At 45.1% G+C, this 23,240-nt stretch overlaps 1 protein-coding gene across 9 annotated transcripts in view; it reads left to right on the plus strand.

Moving 5' to 3' along the window:
• Positions 1 to 23,240, plus strand: part of LOC144798737 (uncharacterized) — a 1,654,679-nt gene that overhangs the window by 234,109 nt on the left and 1,397,330 nt on the right. For 4 of the 9 annotated variants that reach the window (XM_078669761.1, XM_078669751.1, XM_078669755.1 and 1 more), the window contains exon 3: positions 3,604 to 3,709. The exons of 1 other annotated variant lie outside the window; for it this stretch is intronic. In XM_078669761.1, coding sequence (XP_078525887.1) covers positions 3,604 to 3,709 — 106 coding nt within the window. Of the gene's footprint in view, positions 1 to 3,574; positions 3,710 to 23,240 lie in introns of those variants that run through there. 4 more of the 9 variants (XM_078669753.1, XM_078669754.1, XM_078669756.1 and 1 more) reach the window with 2 other exon arrangements.

Consider the following 23,240-nt stretch of genomic DNA (forward strand, 5'->3'; position numbering starts at 1 on the left):
CCCACTTGCAGCAAGTATACTCCGCAGACGCGGATATTTCTGAGGCCTCTTATCTCCCCTATCTACAGGGGCTACCTGTCCCGACCCTTTTGGATTCAGACCGGGAGGAGCTAGACGCCAGCCTTACGTTGCCTGAGGTTCACGGGGCGCTGGCCCACCTACCGCGAGCTAAATTGCCGAGAAGCGACGGGTTTCCTTCGGAATTGTACCACAAATTCAGGGAAAATTTAGCCCCGCTCCTCTTACAGGTCTACCTGGAGGCGTTCGAAAGAGAGGAACTCCCACAGACCATGGCCCAAGGCGAAATCTGTATGATCCTCAAACCTGGAGGGGACAAGCACGACCCCTCCTCCTATCGGCCGATCACTATGATTAACTCGGATATCAAAATTCTCACAAAACTATTGGCCACTAGGCTGGCGCCCCACATGGAGCATCTAGTACACCAAGACCAATGCGGTTTTATCCCCGGGCGTAACACGGCAATGAACCTTAGACGGTTGGCCCATATCCAACACGAGGTACAGAACAGGGAGGAGCAGACGGTCTTAGTCTCCATAGATCTCGCCAAGGCCTTCGATACCATTGACTGGGGGTACCTGCACGAGGTCCTCCGGACATTGGGCTTTGGGCCCAACTTCGCACGATGGGTTAGAATCCTCTATAGCTCGCCTAGGGCTTGGGTGCGTCTGGGAGGTGCACGGTCGGAGGAGTGGCGGCTGGGTCGGGGCACGAGACAGGGGTGCCCCCTCTCGACGCTACTCTTCGCTTTGGCTACAGAGCCGTTCGCAGTCAAGATCCGCACAGAGCTGCAACAGTGGGGTATTCAGGTGGGAAACACCTGCAATGTCCTATCATTATACGTGGATGATGCTTTGTTTTACTTGACGGCCCCTAGAGAGGCGATCCCGAGGTTGTTACACCTCCTGGTACGGTTCAGTGAAGTGTCGGGCTTGCGCCTCAATCGTACTAAGTCCCTTATTTTCCCCTATCCGGCTTTGACATGGTGCCTCTGGTTGACTTCCCGGAGCTTGGACTAAAATGGGAGCGGACTAGTTTCCGATACCTGGGAATACATGTGACCACCGACTGAGGAACAGTCCCTCGCCCGTAACGCAGATAGGGTGCTTACGTACCTCCGGCAATCCATACTATTTTGGAACACCTTACCACTGTCCCTAATGGGCGGGTTGGCCATCGCCAAAATGGAGATGCAGCCACGACGCTGTATGTCCTTCAAAACTCCTTGTGTCCCCTTCCTCCCAGGGTTTTCCGGACCCTCAATACGTTGCTCACGTCCCTGCTCTGGGCGGGGCGACGTAGCACAGCAGCCCTAAGTACCGTTGTCTGCTCCTTCGAGGAGTGAGTGTTGGAGGCCTTGCGCTTCGATCTCTACTATTACGCGGCGCAGCTCCTTCCGGCAGCCAGGTGGTTTGTAGATACAGACGTGTGGGAGGGAAGGGCCACGGTACCGGAGCTCCGGGTGGCGTTGATGCGTGGGTCCGTAGCCAAGGCTGAACTCCCTTATGTGATGAGACACACAGCTGCAATTTGGCAACGCTTTATTGAAAGGATTCTGCGCTCTGCCCCATTCCATAGGGAACTGCCGATTTGGATTTTGGCACCTATGATGGAAATAGAGCAGCATATGTCATTTCGCGCTTGGAGGGAGGGGGGATGTGAGGTTCTCGCTGATCTGTACCCTTCGGAAAGCTTCTTGTCATACGAGCAGGTGGAGGAGTCATTCGGCCTTGGGGGCGGTCAATACCTACACTATAAGGATTGCCCTCAATAGTGCGCTCAGTCTGGCCACGGTGCCCGGAAATACCCTCGATGACCCACACTTTGCATATCTTGCTGACGTGTGGCAAAGGACGTAGGTTGATAACCTTGCTTTACGCGGCTATGAAACGCGATTCCGCTCCCCCGGTGCCACCAGCAGTGGCGGCATGGGAGGCAGACTTAGGGGCACCCCTAGATCAGGGGCAGCGCAAGCGCATAGGGCTTTTGACACGGCGGGTGTCTTGTAATGCACGCTTTAAGCTAATTCACTACAACTTTATGCACCGCACCTACCTCACCCCGAAATCGGTGAGTTGTTATTCGGAAGGTAGGAGGGACAATTGCCCCAGATGTGGTGCGGGAGGCGCGGGGTTCCTACACCTGGCATGGGAATGTCCGTTGGTGGGGAATTTCTGGACAGGGGTGGTCGGTAGTATAGCGGCTACTACGGGTCTTCGAATTGAACTATCTCCCTTACACTGCCTGTTGGGATTAGTACCCAAACCTAGGAAAAGGAAGCTTCCATTTAAACTGTTGCAACTAATGTTGATGCTGGCTAGGCGTTGGGTAGCCATCACATGGATGGGACAGAGGGCCCCCGGGGTGGAAATTTGGCTCAAAGACGTGAGGGAATGGACCCTCGCAGAGGAAACACACATGCAAGCCTCTCGTAAAGATGAGAAACTACACAAGGATTTGTTAGCATGGCGTATCATATGTATGGCGGGGCTCACTACTGATGATCAGTCATCACACAGCGACTCAGAGGGGACCAGTGGCGAACTCTTTTCAGCACAAGGATCAGACTCTGAAGGGGAGGGAGGGGGTAGCCCTGAGGGGACGCCTGCACAAGATGCGATATGGTGGCCTGGCTGATCTACCTTCACGCTATCCACAATACATTGATATATGCTATAGTACCACATGAATGTTCGTAACTTTACCAGATGTTGTCCTAACCTGTAATGTGCCATAATGAGTCTATCGATCTGCGACCAAATGTTTTTAACGATGCCTGGAGGGGGGGGGGGGGGTTCCTTGTTTGTAACTGCAAAATTGAAAAATAAAGTTAAAAAAAAAAATTATACCCAGTGGGAACATTGCTCAATTGTGTTATCAGGGAGCTCGAAGACCCAACGGAGTAAATTTATGAATTTTACTGGTTACAATCTTTCTGACCCTGTGTCCTATTTTTATAAATTGAAGATACCCACTCAACCCAAATTTACGCTGACCCATACTAAATGAGTCTACTCCTTGTCCTTCATAACTGATTTGTCTGTGAACTGTTATGATTACTGGAAGGACACGGTTGATTTAAAAATCCATTTGGGGTACCAAAGTTAGGCAAGTCCAGTGCACTGAATCATTGCATTGCGCGTGTCTGATACCGTCTCAGCTCACATTTTTAAACGAGACGGTACAACAGACTACTTGTTTTGGTTTAGCCACGGCCAAAAATCTAAATACTCCTTTGATTCCAATATTGTCTGCTTATGACAGATGGCAAACATATACTAAGTACTCAATTGAGGAATTAACTGTCATGTTTCAGAATGGCACACTCAACTCTTCCAATATTGACCCCTTGGATGTTTATTGTGGCCAACGAGCTGAAATGCATGTCGAGTATGCTTTTTTAAAACCACAAAATGGTTTACACAGAGTAGACCAGATCCTTGTTTTCCACATACACATACTGTTACCACATATTCTGTAGGTAAATTATGTCACTAGTGGTTGGGACATTCCACAATGCCATCTGTGAAACAGCATCTTTCCCTTTTATCAGGTGACATCGATCTTGCTGATTTTCTTTAGGGTCCGAAGTCCCCTTGAACAAAGCGTTTTGTTTATGCAGCATTTGATTAATTTTGGAAGCTATCGCAGATGGAAGCTGCAGTGCGCCTGTGCCAAATTGACCAAGGTAATTTAGAAAAAGTTCTTGCAGTTGTCAATAACAGCATTAATACACTGTCTTCTCGTATATATACTTTGCATAATATTGTATCATCAGTCATTGACATTGTTCAAATTGAAGTGTCTGTTTTGTACCATGGTCAAAATCAGTTACGTTCTGTAATGCAATTTGGTTGGACCCTGCAAACCCTCAAAAGTGGGAAAGTACCATGGGATTACTTGAATGCTTACGCATTGTTTTCACCTTTTAATTTGACAGGTAAGCAAAAATTGACGTCAATGAAGGACGTAATATACACGATGTTACATATTGAAAAACTAGAACAGTTACCATTTTCTGTGGCAGAAACTGATTCAGCTGTGTGGTTAATCAGTGGGGTTATCTCATTGCCTATCTCACTCTTTCAGTTTATGGCCTGCATGAAACACTATCCAGTTGTTAGATATGAGCCCCTAGCAGGAGTGTAGTATAACCTATGGAGGAACTTGTAATGTATGATTTTAAGGCGACTAGCCAAGTCACAACAGTACTCCCATTGTGCCTCTGTGATATCTCTACCAAAATCCGATGTCCAATGCGCCCTAGCCGTACTCTCCACTACCGGTAGTTCCTCTCGTATGCACTTATATAATTTGGATACTAGATGTGCTCCATCAGAGCTGTTCAACACTATTGTAAGCGGGGCTACACTGGGGGGTTCATGAGGATAATCAGGTAATAAGGCTCTCAGGCCTTCTCTGAGCCGTAGGTAATAGAATAGCTCTAGAGGGTTATTTGCGCAGTCTCCGAAGAAATCATCTCGAGATCGGAACTTCCCATCGCGGAATAGATCCCCCCACACACATATTTTTAACCTTCTACACATTCGTTGGAATCCTACCTCCTGAAGGAGCGTCATCTGTGGATGGTAGGATAGTGGCATACGAGCCGTATACAATAACGGGGTTTGTAGTCGTCTCCCTATTTTATGCCATGCCTCTATCGTACAGGACACTGTGTTAGAGTGCATCTCCAGTGCGGCTGTGGGGGCGTGCACCACTCCAACCAGTGGCAGCGGGTGTGCTATCCAGTCCTCCGCTGCCACCTGTGGCATGAAAGCAGTGGGCCGTAACCAATGATACAGGTAGTGCGCCTGAGCACTCAGATAGTATACCTCGAAGTCTGGGACATCGAAGCCACCCACCCTGTAGGGCTGTGTCATTACCGCCCAGCGGAGCCTAGCCTGCCTTCCCCCCCACACCAGTCGAATAAGTTCAGAGCGTAAGGATTTAAAAAAGAATGCGCCTGGGTGATAGGGAATATTGAGGAACAGATATAGGAAGCGTGGCAAGACCACCATTTTTATGGGGGAAATTCTCGCCGCCATGGACAGGGGTAATTTGGTCCAACGCGTCACCGAGTCTGTCAACTTGGTGATGGCCACTCCGTAGTTCATCCGCAATGTATCTCCCTTGTCTCTTGATATTTGTATCCCCAGGTAGCGCAGGTCCGAGGTACACCACTCGAGCGGGTAATCTAGTGGGAATTCGGAGACGGCCGGCGTCAGAGGGAAGAGTTGGGACTTGCTCCAGTTAATAGAGATACCGGAAAGGCCTCCGAAAGCAACGAACTCCCGCAGTAGCGCATTTAGATTAGACTGGGGATCCTTAACGTAAAGAGTGACATCGTCGGCGTACAACGAGATTGAGAGTTGGCGCTGAAAGCAATTGAGGGCGCTGGGTTTGTGGAGTTGTCGAATTCGACAGGCCAGCGGCTCTATCGCCACCGCGAAAAGTAATGGGGAGAGGGGGCATCCCTGCCGGGTCCCCCTTGTTATTGCGAAAGCGGTAGTCAGTTGACCATTCGCAAGCACTCTTGCAGTTGGGGACGTGTAGAGCAATCGTACCCAATCCACAAAGATAGGGGGAAACCCCATCCTCTGCAAAACCGCGAAGAGGAATTCCCACTCCACAGAATCAAATGCTTTTGAGGCATCCAAAAAAACCCCGGCAAGGGGGGTCTCAGGGTGAACCGTTTGAATCAGGGAGAAGACTGTGCGAAGGTTGTGTGAGGTTGATCTCGTGGGGACAAAACCGGACTGATCTGGCAAGATAATCGTGGTCATAAGTAAGGAGAGCCTGGTCGCGAGCACTTTCGCCAGAATTTTGGCGTCGCAGTTCAATAGCGACAGTGGACGATACGAGTCACATTGTGCGGCATTCTTCCCAGGCTTAAGTAATGATGTGATGATTACTTCTCGCATAGATCTCGGGAGCACTCCCACTTCCATTGCATTAGTAAATACCTCCCTTAGCACCGGTGCCATGATCTCCACGTAGCATTTATAAAACTCCGCGGGGAGACCATCATGACCCGGCGCTTTCCCGTTGCTCAATGACATAATGGCATCTCGCACCTCATCCAGCTCAAGCGGTGCCCCCAGGAACTGTCTGTGGACATCGCTTATCCAGCAAAGTGCTATATCCCCCAGATAGCTATCCAGGTCAATCTCCCCAGCCGCTCTCGATGTATACAATTGTTTATAGTGTGCCTGGAGTGTGTTGAGAATACCAACATTATCTCTGTGTACCTCCCCATCTGCTGTGGTGAGCTCCAAGATAGTGTTCGAACCCCGTGCCATCCTCACTGCCATGGAAAGCGCTCTTCCCGGTCTCCCTCCCTCATTATAAGCACGGGCTCGCCAGTATTTCCCTTTGAATCGTACCTCTCTCTGCGCTTCCGCTTCGTACTCCGACAACTTAGTTCTGAATGCGCTCTGCGCCTCTCTATCAATCCCCTGTGACATGCAGTTCTCTAAAGCCCTCAGTTCCTCCTCCAACCTGCATAGTGTTCGCTGTATGTCCCTTAGTACCTCATAGCTCTTAGCAATACACCACCCCCGCACCGTAACCTTAAATGCCTCCCACACTGTTTCTACACTATCCACCGTATCTTTGTTTCGGGGAAAGAAGTCTGCTATGTCGGTCCTAAGTTCTTCGCAGAAGACAGTATCGATCAGGATGCTGGGATGTAGTCGTCATGGCGGGCGTGGTTTGTGAAAACCAGGCATATCTAAAGACATAAGAACAGGGCAGTGGTCGGAATGTGTTCTAGGTAAATGTTGAGAAATTAGAACGTTCGGGGCCAGATTCTGGGACACGAAGATGTAATCAATTCTAGCCCAGGTGCCCGTGTAGGATGTAAAGTGTGTGCCTTCCACCAAATCAGGATGCAAATGCCTCCAACTATCAATCAACCCCCCCCCTCCTCAACTATCCCCTCGAGGGAATCTCTCGCCTTGATGTGGTATGTTGAGCATCCATCTGCTCTGTCCAAGCTCGGGTGTAAGGCTACATTAAAGTCTCCGCCCCAGATCAGATACCTGGAGCCCACATCCATTATACCTCCCCAGAGCCGGGTGAAGAAGTGGGGGTCATCAACATTGGGAGCGTAACAATTGGCTTTAATATTACATTTTTAAACAAAATGTATTATAATGTTAAATACATAAAACAGCTACAAACATTATAATAAATACATAAAAAAATAATTTCCAAACAAATAAATATTTGTAATTAAAAATTATTTTGAAACAAAAAACATTAATTATTACATAAATTTACTTTTTTTATTTCCTACCCTATACCATCACACAGTTCTACATTTTTAAAAATGTACTTCCTCAACTAACATAATTAATTACCAATTAAAGAAATATTGTTAATTAAAAAACAAATTAAAACTCAGAACAATTATTAAACTTCCCACACTTTACCCGAATTAGTCCCACAACTAAAATTAAACTGTACAAAAATTAATTACACAATTGAAACTTATTTTCAATTAAAAAAGGAATGGTATTTAACAAATAATTATAAAGTAAGTAAAATTTATTTACTTCCCACAATGTACCCCTGTAACAATAAAAACCCAGACACACAAAATATAAACAAATACCCTAATTAGATATAAATTAATTAATATTAATGATTAATTAAACAAAATTTACTTCCCACCCTTTACCCCTATAAACCCCACAACCCATACCTAAAATTAATTACACAAATTCCATGTTTCATTTTCAATTAATTAATTAATATTAATTAACAACTAATTATTAATTAATTAAACATACATTACTTCCCACTCTTTACCCTATAAACCCCACAACCCACACCTAAAAGAAAGCACACAATTACCATAATTAATTATCAATTAATTAGTTGATATAAATTAACAGCTCATTATTAATTAATTAAACATAAATTACTTTACCCCTATAAACCCCACAACCCACACCTAAAACGAATAAAACAATTTCCATAATTAATTTTCGATCAATGAATTAGTATAAATCAACAACTAATTATTGATTCATCAAAAATAAATTACTTACCACCCTTTACCCCTATAAACCCCACAACCCGCACCCAAAAAATTACACAATTACCATAATTAATTATCAATTAATTAATATTAATTAACAACCAATTAATCATTAATTAGAAATAAATACTTTCCACAATTAACACTATAAAATCTAAATTAAATAAATAACAAATAATCAATTTATTATAATTAAATTACTTCCTACCCTATTCCCCTATTAACCCAGAACCCGCTACAGAACTAAAAAATTCAAAATGTAATTAAAATACAATTTATAACTACTAAACATTTAACACATATATTAAAAAACATAAACAATACTTCTACAAAAAAACATACATCTCTTACATTTAAAATATAAACTAAAATACATAACACTAAATAAAAAATCGGTATTTTAAACATCTATTTTTTGCAAAGAATAATAATGACTTTCTATATTTTAAAAAACAATATTTCTTACCTTAAATTCAATATTCTTGACCACGATATTCTTGCTGTTGATATTTCGAAATCACGATATTTCCAACTAGATATTTGTGTAAGTCGCCATTTCCAACTCGATATTCTGTCTCAGCACCCTGAAGGATAGCAAAGATGTTCTGAACTTAACTGATCATTTCCAGGCACCACAAGCAATTGACCTTTTGATTCCCAGATGCGGAAGCACTTTACACCAGTTTCTCACAGGATGACACTATTGAGGTGTTGGAAACCACTTAACAAGCAGAGGTTTGGACGTCAACTACTCTGATCAGTTTGATCACAGAATGTGCAACGATTGCCTTGAAAGAAAACTTCTTCCACTTCAAAACCAGTTGTACCATCAATAACAGGGTACTGGTACTTCAATGGGGAGTACCTTTTCCCCAAGTGAAGACTGTCTCTGTATGGCCGAGTTTAAGAGACAACACATCATTACGAATCTCAACCCACACAATGCCAACATTGTACTCTGGCGACAGTTTATTCATTATTGATTACATTCTCATTTTTTAGGCACGGTGACATGGAGACAATATGGCAATTTCTGCACTTGAGTGATCAGTTTGAGCCCTTATCAGAAATTTACAAACACGATCTCAGAGAAGGTGTTACCGTTCCTTGATCTAATGATTACCCAAGAACGAGGTAGACTGCTCATGACAAATTTCTAGAAACCTACTGATCGTAACAGCTTACTTTCATACCAAAGTCATCACCCAAAAGCTTTATGTAATATTTTACCATTCAGCCATTTTCTCTGCCTCTGGCGCAATTGTGGAACAATACATGAATTTGATAGACACGCCACAAATGAATGAATGAAATAAAATTTATACCGCGCAACTAAAACCCGAAGGCATCAAGGCGCCTAACAACAGATCAAAACATAATGGCAGAACACAATTACAAATATGCCTACGCAGAAAAGCCGAGTTTTCAGAGCCTTTCTAAATGACTGCATGGTGGGGAGGGACTTGAGCTCCACAGGAAGAGAATTCCACCACTTAGATGCCAGAGTAGAAAAGGCTTTACCGCCCCATTTAGCTCTACGAATGCGTGGAACTGTTAACAAAAATTTGTTGGTAGAGCGCAGGTTCCTAGAGGGGCTATAGAGGGACAGGATAGATCCAATCCCAGTAGAGCTGCCTCTAGCAAAGGCCCTGTAGGTCATACACAAAGTTTTAAAAAGAATCCGATCTTCAATGGGAAGCCAGTGTAGCGATTTTCTGGCGGAGGTGGCCGAGGCACGTCTGGGCAGATCTAATACAAATTTGGCCGCAGCGTTCTGGACCACCTGCAAGCGCTGCAGCAGACCCTTATTTAGTCCCGCATACAGCGCATTGCAGTAGTCCAAACGGGAGCCAATAAGTGCGACCACAACTTGTTTTCTCGCCTGCTGAGAGAGATAGTGTCTAATTTTCCTCAGCACATAGATTATGCCCCAGCAGGTTGAGACTGTTCTATTAACCTGTTGACGCATGCTGAGGGTAGAGTCAATCAGCACACCTAGATTTTTTGGCCAATGTGGCAGGAACAGGACAGGCTCCCAGTGAGTCCGGCCACCAGCTCGCCGACCATATCTCTTCCTTTCCTCCGAACACCATGACCTCAGTCTTCTCCCCATTTAGTTTCAATGAATTGCAGATCATCCATAGATCGACTGCCTCCATACAAGATCTAAAATTGGAGGCAGCCGAGCTGGCAGGCTGGGAGAGAGAGACGAGGATCTGGGTGTCGTCGGCATAGGAGACTACCTCCATCCCGAAAGATCTTATCAGTCTGGCAAGTGGAGTCACATAGATGTTAAAGAGGGTCGGACTTAATGCCGACCCCTGAGGGACCCCACAATGCACAGACAGGGATGGAGATAGGAAGTCCCCCAACTTCACCCTCTGCTCTCTCTGGTCGAGGAAGGAGGTCAGCAAACACAGGGCAGGCCCCTCAACCCCAATCTCCCTCAGGCGAGATGTTAAAACCGAGGGAGAAAGGGTGTAGAAGGCAGCCGTGAGGTCTAGCAGGATCAGGAGGGTGGTCAGTCCCTTATCAGCACATGTGCGGATATTGTCCAGCACTATGGTGAGGGCAGACTCGGTGCTATGTTCCCTCCTGAAACCATGCTGCGAGTAATCCAGCTGACCTGAACTTTCCACGAAGCCTGCGAGATGCTTATTCAGATGGATTTCCAGCATCTTCGCAGGAGCAGGGAGCAGTGAGATAGGGCGGAAGTTCTTTAATACCCCAGGGTCGAGAGATGGTTTCTTGAGCAGTGGCTTTACCACTGCCCTCTTCCATTGCTGAGGAAAGATGCCGTCCCTCATAGCCCTGTTCATAATCTCAAGAAGAGGAGGCAGGAGAGATTCCCTGCACTGCTTGAGGATCTTAAGTGGACAGGCATCTAATGGGGAGCCAGACCTAGTTTTATTCAGTAGATTGTCTAATTCCTGAAGAGAAAGAGGAGGAAAGAAGGCCAGGCGCCCCAAGGAGGAATTCTCAGCAGGACCAGGTGCAGAGACAAAGGGGACAGAAGGCTCAGTGATAAGGGTCCTTTGCAGCTCTAAAGCTGAATAAATATCAGCGATCTTGGTCTGAAAGAAAAGAGCTATGCTGTTGCAGAGATGCTGAGAAGTAATGACGGGGTCCGGGATCTGAAGGGATGTAAGAGAGTCAACAATCTTGAAGAGCTCTTTCGGGGAGGAGAGAGAAACAGTGAGAGCCGTAAAATATTCCTGTTTCACCCTTATTACCTCCGCCTTATAGCCCCTCAATAAGACCTTATGCGCCTCTTTGTCCCTTAGATCCCAGCTGGTATGCCAGAGACGCTCCTGTCTCCTGACCCCCTGCCTAAGAGATCTTATGTGTTCAGAGAACCACGGAGCCGAAGGTTTTTTCCTCGCCGAGTAACGCAACCGTGCAGGAGCCAGTTCGTCAAATGCCCTAATAACGGCCTATTCGAACTGCGAAACCGCCATATGAACGTCTTCTTCTTGAGGGATGGACATACTAGAGACCCAAGGGGCAAGGGAGCTATTAGAAATATTTTTAAAATTCCTCCGTGATTCCATTTTGCTCTCCATCTTTTCATTCCTGACAGCAGTCAGACCGGTAACCTCAATCGGTACAGCAAAGTGATCCGACCACGAGAGGGGAAGGGGATCCTTTACCACCAACCTGCCGTCGTTAGAGAAGATCCCATCAAGCGTATGACCCGCTTGATGGGTGGCACCTCTCACAAGCTGACTCAGCCCACAGGCGGACAAGGCATCCAGCAGGGAGACAGTGTCACTAGCCTCCAACTTCTCTAAGTGATAGTTCAAATCACCCAAGATCGTTAGATGGTCGCGGCCAAAATAGGGTTCAAGGATGTGCAGCAGTTGTTGTCCAAAATCAGCTCTAGGGCCAGGGGGGCGATAAATCAGGATCCCATTGAATGGGATGTTAGAGACGCCCTTTAGAGAGAAGTAAAGGGCCTGGAAGTTATCCTGAGGATCCGATAAAGGCTATCTTTATAGAGGATAGCCAGCCCTCTTCCGACCCTGCCTATTCTATCCAGCCTCGCCAAAATATAGCCCTCTGGAACTGCCTCAATAAGATCTGGGCCAGAAGAATCCTTTGCCCACGTTTCGGTGACAAATACCCACGAGGGCTTTGTGTCCAGCCACAGAACCGAAGTCCAACTTGGTTACTCGAAACTGTCCCTAGAAAATAGTTTCCCAAGCATAGGGCCAGGAATAACCACTGCAAAGCTTTACTGGACACTAGTGTCAGAACCCCGGAGGAGATGATTACATGTGTGACGACTTTCACACCGGCATCTAATAAAATCCAGAAACTGATAAACACTGGATTATTCTGCAGGCAGGCTCTCTTAATATTCCATGCCCATTCTTTGCCTTTAAAAGGACTCAGAATTTGAAAGATCTATTGGTCCACACAAGACCCCAGGTGACATCTAAGATACAACAACCAACTTTCTGAGGTCTTCCCCCAGTAAGGGGACACTATCCTTTTGGGTCATGTGCTGTGTGCCCATTCACAAATGCTAGTAAAGAGATTAGCCTAAACTCAACACACACATGGACACAGAAAGGACACACAAACTGCAACACAAGGAATCCTATATATTTAATCACGTCAATGCACCTCGAAATATGTAAGGATGACAACCAGGCCCATAAAAACGAGGATAATGGAGCAGTAATGTGCGATGTAAGTGTAGTACTACAAGGATGTTGGCACATTATCTTTTGTCCAGTCATAGACCTGATCATATACATTGGACTATTTTTTAAGCTAATCCTCGTTGGGACCAGCGAACATAGTTTAACATTTAACAACGTTGGGTTTTCCGTTTAAAGACCCACATAGATGGGCTTAATGATGAGATCCCGTGGCACAAATGCAGGAGATGAGAGATAGACATCTTGGTTTAAGAAAATAAACGACACAATGTTTTGCCCCCTATGAAATCTCCCTTCCTGATAAGTCTCCAATGACAGTGACCAATAGAACACACAATTGCCGTGACTATGAAATCTGAGATGTTCAAGATTATGAGCACATTAGATTAAATTATATTAATTGGAGTCCGCAGATTACAGGACAACAACTGGGTGTAATATTGGTCCCGGGACTATTAACTGAGGCGCATACGCCAATATAACACGACTGAGTCGTACACGCCGTTATCTTGACTTTGTCACTTTGAAAATCAGTGGACAACCTATCATCTGGAGCGAGTACTCCATGTTTAGGGTTCTAATCCCGCTGAAATATTTTGGTTTTGATAATGTTAATAACAAAAAAGAATCTGATAAGATGGCGGCCGCAGTTTGCATCAACTTTGGCATCTCATGCGGCCGCTTTGACCTGCTGGACAGCCTATCCAATCAATGAGCATGTGTTATACATAATACAAAGCGACCAGAACAAGATCCAATAATTGTAGGGCGGATATGGGCAGATACTATACTCAGAATAATTTAGGAAACTTTTATCCTACATATGCTAACTGGGACGGGGCACCCAATACATAAACCACAAGATATTTTCTGATAACCATTGAGCCTAAAACTATTCTTGATTCTATATTTCCAACTTGTAGCTGATGATTGAATGGTCAGCATATTGAAACGATAAGATTACCAGATGGCCGCCTCAGTCCTAAGGCGTCTCTTGTGTTCCACGCTGAGCAGTTGAGCCTTGGCACACCTGCTGGCAATGTTCCAAACATATTACAAACCACAACTCTTCGCCTGGAACATTACCTGTAGAGAGGGTAGGTCTTGAATGCAAAACCACGCAGGACAAAGTGAGTATTGATTTCATAAACAATACGGTCCTGCTCTCCACGGACTCCACTTACCTGTTCTATTGATCTGTTATATTTTCAATTGCCACTGCAGCTAGGATGCGATCCTCTGCCTCGATCTAAGGGGCAATCACTGTAAAAGCGGATGGGTAAGATCCCTACCCCACCCTCAGCAGGGACGTCACACCCACGGGCTGTGGAAATATGGGTTTGTGTTGGTCATGTTTTTAACCGTGTACAATATTACGTGTTGCATCACTGAACGGATTCACAGTGCATTTGTAATAAGTTCACGAGATAGCAACGTTAGAGCACCCACCATATGTATCGTTGAATTTAACAATGTGTCGAAAGTTATATGGTTTACATGGAGTATAAAACTATATGCCTTAAGGGATACTCTTGTACTTATTGATTTTAAACCTCTTTTTCTTTCTTATTTTGATAGGTTGGATTTAGATTCAGCATACACATAGGAATAGTGAATCAAATATTTTCCTTATTTACACTTCAAATGTTTATTCCGCTTCAGTGTAGGGTAGAGGTTTTATTTTCTGATCCTTGGGAAACGCCACGGATCCCGTTGGAACTATAAAGGTGTGAAACATTTTGACCTTAATATAAAGAAATAACCTAATATTTGAACACTGTGGGACAGCCCGGTTCAGAAGTCTCCTAATTACAGTACCCACATCTATATGTGTTTATCCCTATCGAGGGTACCACTGAAAAATTATACAGCACACCTTAGGTAGTTTTAATTCACTTTTACACACACTACCCTACTTTCACATTCCTGCTCTCAGCAAAACGGCAAAAAGTGAAGATCTCCAACAAAGAGCCCTCTTGCAGAGCCCGTGGGCCATTGCAGCGCCAGCCCCACGAGGAGCAAAAGCCCAATGATGAAGCATGACACCCAGTTGGGTGTGTGAGAGCTTTCTTTATCTTCGCAGAGGAAACTCCCCAGAATTCATTGACATTGCAACCTTCCTTGTCTTCAAAATCAAAGATGAGATCACTTTGTCCTTCAAAAGTAGTGAGCGATCAAAGGACCATGGCCTAGGAAAACTAAGAACTGTGCCTTCCACTTCCAGCCAAACTGCAGAATGATCAGATAAATGAGAGGGGCGATACGAGATGTTCTTTTTTTTTGTTGTTGTAACTTTTTATTACATAAAACAACAAAAAACACATCAACAAACAAACAAGGCAATATGACGGACGTACAACCATTAGGCATGTGCTCAAGGAGGATGGGAGATACATAACAACAGGAGAAAAAATTTGTCTAATCCAGATGAGGGGGGGGGGGCGAAGGCGAAATTGCAGACAACCAGTACAATATACCACAGCATTGCCGGAATGCAGGTCAGGGCGATTGAGAAGGACTAGGGATCTCTGCTTCTGGGGGCCTACATATATCTCCCCGGTGTGAGTTCCATTGGTTCCAAATCTTTCCCCATTTTCTGGGTCTACCTCTTGCTATAATACGAGATGTTCTTGACTATACCTTTCAATGAGCGACTAACCAATATAAAATCGATCCTAGACTGATGCCGATATTTGTAGTTACGAAACGAAAATCCAGATTGTTGGCCTGATCTTAACCTCCAAATGTCAGAATAAGCATATTGCCTCATAGCTTCAAGTAAAAAGACCCGGGTTTTAGAGGGGACCAAAGCGCGACTGTTAGGTGATTTATCTAGGAATGGACCCAAGACAATGTTGAAGTCCCCTGCTAGGATAGTTGGTTTTGGAAACTCTAGTAGATGAGAAAAGATAGTTTTAAGAGAAGAAGGGTCATCTTGGTTAGGATCATAATACCCGACAATGATAGTCTGCACCCCCAAAATGTTGGCATTCACAATGACCCATCTGCCACCTGGGTCAACCAACTGTGATAGGAGCCGGGCCGTTACTGTTTTCTTAAAAAGGATCGCGACCCCCCCAATATTCACAGTCTGAGTTGTACTAACTATAAAATCAATCCATCTATTCTTCCCGGAAAGAGAGATCATCTCTGGTTCCAATAAATGGGTCTCCTGGAGGACAATAACCTGCACACTAGAATCTCACAAATATTGTAAAATCTTAACTCTTCTAGGTCTAGTACGCAGGCCATTGACGTTCCAGGAGAGAATCTGTAGTCTAGTCATAACCAAAGTAGCCTCCACTCCATCGTACCGAATTTTGGCTAAGAGTCCACATCAGCCTATTCAGTCCAGACAAATTAGAACCATGTCATTCTGAAAAAAAGAAGATTGCTATAAGGAGAATGAGGAATTAAAAAAATAAATTCCCTGCAACACCCACCCCTGCTCCCCGTGCCCTTGCCTACCCAAGCTCCCCACCCCCCACCCCCGGGGAACCCTTGCCCCAATTATCCGGACGAAGTCCAGAGAATTGCACCCCAAGGACTCCCACTAACCCACACTCCCAAAAGTGAAAGCAAAAAAGAAAATAGGAAATATGAAAAAGAATGCTAACTTTTCATTCAATTTGAAAGTCAGAAATAACTGGATACCAATTTCATAAGCACTATTTATCCTCCGGCTCTAAGAGACAGTAAATAAAAGAAAAAAGAAAAGAAAAAGAACTGTTTAAGGTAATAATCCTTAACATCTACGAATCACAACCCTTGACTGGACAAAGATCTACATTCACTCAGGGAATCAACAGAATTTTAGAGATCCACTAGGGTCTAGGCACTAGGGACTAGCATCTACCCCAACGAACCTTCATCTTTGCCCAAGTCTAACAACAACTCGTCGGCCGCCTGTATAGTTCTGACATTATACATTTTATTCTTATGCATGATTTTTAGGGCAGCCGGAAACTTAAGTTGTGCAACAGCTCCCAGTTTCCTAAAATCCACCAGCCTCCTGCCCAACTCCCACTGCCTGTCCAAAGTTGCCCTGGACAAGTCTGATCTTATTTGAAATGGGAAGCCTTTGGCACTCAGGGTCTTCTGTTTCAGAGATTGATTAAGGATTTGTTCTTTCAAAGAATAAGTATGAAAATTGACCAGAATCTTCCTGGGCTTGGATCTCTGCGGATTCCTGTGTATTCTTTGGATATCCATTCCCAGGTCGTCCTCTGATTGCTCCAATTCCAAATACTCCTTTAAGAGACCAGTTACGAACAGCTTGATATCAGCCCCCTCACTCCCCTCAGGAACATTGAGAATACGGAGATTATTTCGCCGTGCATTATTTTCCAATACTTGTAGCCTTTCCTAGAGGGCTAGCTCTTCTGTTTTTAAGAGAAGTAATGTCTAATTTTGCTTTCCCAAGATGGACTGAGAGGTCGACCACCGTGTCTTCCAAGGTCGCAGTTCTAGTATTCAGCACAAGGATTTTGCTCTCAAGAGACTCACAGTAAATTATAATCTCTGTTTGATTAGCTGTAGAAACTTCAAACCCCCTTTTAATATCCAAGGAAAGTCCTGTAAGCATGGCCTTCAAGGACGCCACTGAGGGACCTGCCCCACCCTGGGAGTTCCCATTTCCTGGAGTTACAACTGGGCCCTCTGTGTCTCCCTGTGATATAGCTGTTGACCCTATTTGCTGATCTAACACAGGAACCCCCTCGACCACCTCGACTGTATGTCCCACTTCACCTGAGGAGGTGGCTAAAACCTCTCTATTAGGGAACAAAGTATCAACAACTTGTGAGGGCCCTGCCAGCTCCTCCATATCCAGGGCTCCTGGGGAGGGGGAAGCCTTTATACACCAGACACTGTTTTATGGGAGGCCCCCTCTTTCGCCAAGTCTAAGACTTGCGGCAGTACTTTAAAGTATGACCTTAATGAAGGCGTTACTTTTATACTGGAGATCGGGGGGCATTTATAGATTTGCATGCTTTTGCGCGTTTCGCCTTTACCTCTCCACACAAGAAAGTAGAGGTATTGCCCTCCCTACTGAGGCTGGAAGGGGGCCGCTGAGTCTTCAATAAATTACTAGCCTCAGGCGAGAGTTGAGCCACCCCACCTAGTGCCACTGTTGCCCCCCGAGGGGTCTGAGCTCTCCTCCCCCCACGCTTCCTGCCCTTCTCTGGACCCCTAGAAACTGGAGGAGCTGGTCTCACCTGAACCTGGGTGGCCTCGCAAGACTCCCTCCTTTCCTGTATCTGCTTTAGGTTTCTTGAGCTTTCGCTTCACCATGCCACCCATCACCTGTAAACTCCTCCACGCTACTGCCGCAAGCACCCTCCGGTTCGACCCCAGGGCGACCAGTACTGCCGCTGCCTCGAATACCCTGGAGCAGGAGGCTGCGGACCCTGGACCTCTCCGGAGCTCCATTGCTTCCGCTCTCCACCACGACGCGCTAGGCGAGAGGAAGCAGCTGAAACTTGCAGGCACATCTACGCTAGGAAAACTCAGGTTAGTAGAGAAAAAATAACGCAAACAAGTTCAAAGTTCTATGGATAAGTTCAGAAACCGTCTTAAATCATAACTGACAGGCTTAAATCTGAAGTCCATGTAATACAGAGAGGAGGTTTCAACTATTGAGGCTGAAATAAAAGGGTTGCAATCGGAATTAGATTGATCCAATGGTACCTCCCCTGGAACATCTCAAGAGCAACAAAACAAGTTGATGAGTTTGAAAGGACAGCTGGAAACAGTTTTAAATACACGGTTACTTCGCAAGTGGGAGGCGAGTAAAATTGCCTATTTTGAGTATGGCGAAGGGGCAGGCAAGCTTCTCGCCTGGAAAACAAAGTCCGATCAAGCTAGAAACTATATTGGGTCAATTACGCAAGGTAACCTAACTTTCACATTAGATGAAGATATACGTAGGGTTTTTCATTCTTTCTTTCAAGACATCTATAATGAGGATAAATGCATTGACCATTCTAGTATTGAGATCTGGCTGAATGAGGTCATATTGCCTTCCTTAACCACAGACAACAAGGTTATCTTGACCAACCCATTACACATGAAGAGGTCAATAAAGCTATTGTGAGCTGTAAAAAGGGGAAGGCGGCAGGTGCTGATGGCCTTCCCTCGGAAATGTATAGAATCCTAGACAAGGAAATTGTTCCTATTTTGACCGCTCTCTCCAACCAGATACTTCAGGAGGGGGTAGCCCCTCCAGCCTCGTGGGACAATGCATCCATAACTCTGATTTTAAAACGTGGCAATGCTGCATCTAGTTGTGGGTCCTACAGGCCAATATCTATCCTGAATGCTGATTATAAAATCTTCGCTTCTGTTATGGCCACATGACTGGGGCAAGTAGCTGGAGACATCTTGTATCAGGATCAGAGGGGCTTTGTTAGGGGTCAACAGCTTTCAGACTTAACATACGACTTGATCGGTGCTATTGATATTGCATCTACTCAATCTCTCCCACTGGCAGTACTGACTCTTGATGCTACTAAGGCCTTCGACAGGGTAAATTGGTTATACCTGTCGGGGGTCCTGGGTAAGTTCAAGATCGGGGAAAATTTTCACCGAGCTGTTGGGTTGATATATCAGAATCTTTCCGTTCTGGTGAACGGTACTCTTTCTGACCCCTTTAAGATTACAAGGGGTACTCGTCAGGGCTTCCCTCTCTCCCCTCTCCTATTCGACTTGTATATCGAGCCCTTTGCCCAACGGTTGAGGAATGATTTTAACATCAAGCCCTTTAGGTATGGGGAGTGGGAGAGGAAGGTAGCCCTGTATGCAGACAACATTCTGTTTTTTTCTTCTGATCTGCATACAGCTCTTCCCTCGGTTGTCAATTAAGCCCAGGAATTTGGAGCAGTCTCCGGGTATGAAATAAATGCCTCCAAAACAGATATTATGGCTTGGAATATGGGTGAGATTCAGCAAGGGCTTCAGCTTAGCTCTAAGATGAGATATCTTGGAATCCGCATCCTTCAGGATGCTACCAAGATATGTGGCGAGGGAGTGCCAAAAACTTAAACGAGTATGGGCTCTACTACCCCTGTCTATTTTGGGAAGGGTGAATTTAATCAAAATGTCCATTTTGCCTAAAATTACGTTTCTTTTCAATACCATTCCCCTTTAGTTTGAGAACACTTCCTTAGTTAAGCTGCAGAGTGACATTGATTCATTTATTTGGGCCTATCACTCGCCTAGGATCGCCTGGAAAAAACTAAGGCGGCGGAGGGAAAAGGGAGACCTACCTGCTCCAGATTTTCAGATGTACGTTTGGGCTTTCCAACTCTCTCATTCTCGCATGCTATTGAAAATTCCTACTAACACTGAGGCTGGAGGCATGTTCTTGGCTATGCATAGAGGTGCTAGGTTACCAGAGGAGGGATTTCTGTTTAAATTTGGCGATCCTAAATTTTACAAAAAAATCAAGCTAAATGTTTTACAGGGTTTAGCTAAAACATGGGCTAAGTTGAGATGTTCAGTAGCGCTAGCTTATTTTTCTAACATGGTCCCCTTGTGGGATACGCTGGGAGGCCCGGGATGGCTTAAAGATAGGCTGGTCCTACCCCTGAGAGAGGCTGGGATTGAGGTCTGGGGAGATCTGTTTGTGGAAGGGATTTTAGTTTCATGGGAGTCTCTTAGAGTCAGAGTGGGTCTAGGCCTCTCTAGGTTTCAACACTTACAGATGGACAGCTGGGCTCAGTCACAGAAATCTACCCAGAGCAAATACCAAATTGGAGGGGGTAACTATTTGAAACATCAGCTTGTTAACAAGGTTCCAAGAAGGATGGAAGTTTCTTTTTGGTATCAAGCTATATTGGAAGAGGTAGATGGTGAATTTGAACTGCCCAACAATCTCTGGGGCAGTTCCCTTCTGGATCATGACAGTGAACATCTGTGGATAAACTCCTGTAAGAGTCTGTGGGAGGTAGTTAAACCAGCATGGCTCCGAAGGAATCACCTCTTTACTATTCACAGGGCCTATTTTCCACCCCAGAGGCTATCAAGAATCTCAAAGGGCCCCCCGGTGTGCTGCATGAGGTGTGGGACGAAAGTTGCCTCTGACATTCACATGTTTTTTGAATGCCCTGCCCTCACCTTTTTTGGGACTCTATTGGTAAAACACTGACAATATCCCTTGGGTGCCTTATCACTATAAATCTACCACTGATTATTTTCGGCCAGGTGGAGGGTGTGATGGGCCCCGCTAAACAACTTCTTTTTTATGCCATCCTGTTGGCCAGAAGAGAAATTTGTAAAAAATGGACTGAACCCTCACCTCCCTCCTTCTTGGATTGGCAGTCATCGTGTTCAAAGTCTCTAGCTTAGATCTTATGAGAACAGGCAGCCAAAACAAGCGAGCCTTCTGGAACCTTTTGAAATGGGGGACAACTCAGAGTTAGTGGCGTTATGCTTTTTTTTTTTATTGTCCTATGATTATGCTGCCCTGCTACTCTGTAGACACTCCCAGCGCTATCAGTCTGTGCCCCATTGGTAGTGTATTGTTGAGTGCGACTAGGCTTGGTAAGCCCGTAAAAGAGGCATCCCGGAATGCTCCATATAGGCCCTCGAGTATCCTTTTACACTGGTAGGCAAGGGCCCCCACTTCCATATGCCTACATACCCAGTATGCTGAGTCAGCGTGCGGATGCCTTCGGGGTAGATTGGAGAAGTTGGGTAGAGAATGAGGACAACAACAAAAAAAAAACCTTCCTTGTCTTCTACCTTCCCCACTTCAGGAACAGCCTCCCTATATTTGTATGAATGATACCAAACATGACCAGGTTGGGAGAAGTCATTATGTAGTTGGACATCTCTAGTTGCCAGTGTTCACTATATACCTTAAAACGGCTTCCCCACACTTAAAAAGCCCAGAGAATGGAGTCCAGGGTTTGTAGGGGTGCATATGCTTGTGCAGGGGGTACCCATACACTTACAACCATGCACCCCGTTTGTGGGCTGTAAGGCCTATCCTAGGAGTGATTTATAGGTCTAAAGAGTAGTGATCGGGATATAAGGAAAACCTTATATCTAAAGTGAAAGGAGCAGGCACCATTTCTCGCTGGCTGCAACGGCAGTCCTGCAGACACAATTTGCATGGGCTCCCATGGGTGGCATAATATATGCTGCAGCCCAATGGAGACCCTGGTGCACCAATGCCCTGGTTACCTCAGTACCATAAACTAAACACTTACAGGGGTACACCAGTATACCAATTGTGGGGTGTACAAGGTACTTACCAAAGAATTGAGGAGAGAGAACACAAGCACCGGGGTCATGATTAACAGGATCCCAGTGTACTACAGTCAAAACGCACGGACACCAGGAAAAAAGTCAGAGTAACTATGCCAGAAAGATCCTACTTTCCTACACACACTGCGGGCTTACTTTGAGCACTGAGGACTTTGATCTTTAACACTGTTTGATTAATAAAAAATGTTTCTATAGAAATTGGCTGTTGATTACACATGTTATAAATTTGATTGTTTGCATATAACATTTGGTATTCCAAATTATTTTTTTCTAAATAAATTCCATAGGAACTAATGCATTTGAGCATAAGCGATTGGCCAGGTTCCAAGTTGGCTGTGTTGAGGTGCTTCTCCAGTATTGAATCTTTCATAGATTCACATGCTTGTATCTTCCCCGTCGTCATGGTGGGAGTCTCCCGGTAAAAGAATAACCATAGCAGTAAAAGAAAAAACTGCCTGGAAACCATAGAGGAGCATATCCTTAGGTAACCTCTCATCCTCATTATGCGGTCCAAACCACAGCCAATCAGCTGTCAGCCCTGAGATACAACATCCCCAGCAGATCCACCATACCTCTGATTTTCAACCGCCTTGGTGTGAGAAGGAGTCTCCCTGAGCCTTGTTCAGTTTGTCCTATGCTGAACTTTTGACCTTCAACTGTTGGAAGTGAGGTACTGAATTTGTTCCATCTTTATTCATTCAAGATGTCTGAAAGCTCTAAAAAGAGACTTTTCAGATCTTGCAGATCCTGTGGAAAAGCCAGATTATTTTCTGAGTATCCACACAAGGAATGCTTATACTGTCTGTACCCCAAGCATGTTCCAAAGGACTGCAAACATTGTCGTACTATCTCTGCAAAGACTCTTAAGGACAGAGGAGCACGTCTGTTACTATGGCTTCAAAAGAAGAAAGCCACAGACTCTGAGTCTGATGGAGTTGCTAAAGGACATACCTCTAGAAAACACAAAGGAGAGTCTTCTGAGGAGAAAGGAGAACAGAAAAAACAGAAATCAGGAAAATCTAAAGAGGGAGAGTCATCATCTTCCTCTCTACCTCAAACTCCTCACAAACCTTCCTGGGAAAAAGAAGACTCCGTCGTCATTGCCACCGTCAAAATCTAAGGAAATTCCTGTCAGATCGCCGACGAAGGCGTCGACGACTCCGGCAACGATCTCGTCGACGACGATGACAATCTCAACGACGACTGCGTCGTCAACAGCGATTACGACGACGACT

Source organism: Lissotriton helveticus, chromosome 12 (assembly GCF_964261635.1).
Source record: "Lissotriton helveticus chromosome 12, aLisHel1.1, whole genome shotgun sequence".
NCBI classification, from domain to species: Eukaryota; Metazoa; Chordata; class Amphibia; order Caudata; family Salamandridae; genus Lissotriton; species Lissotriton helveticus.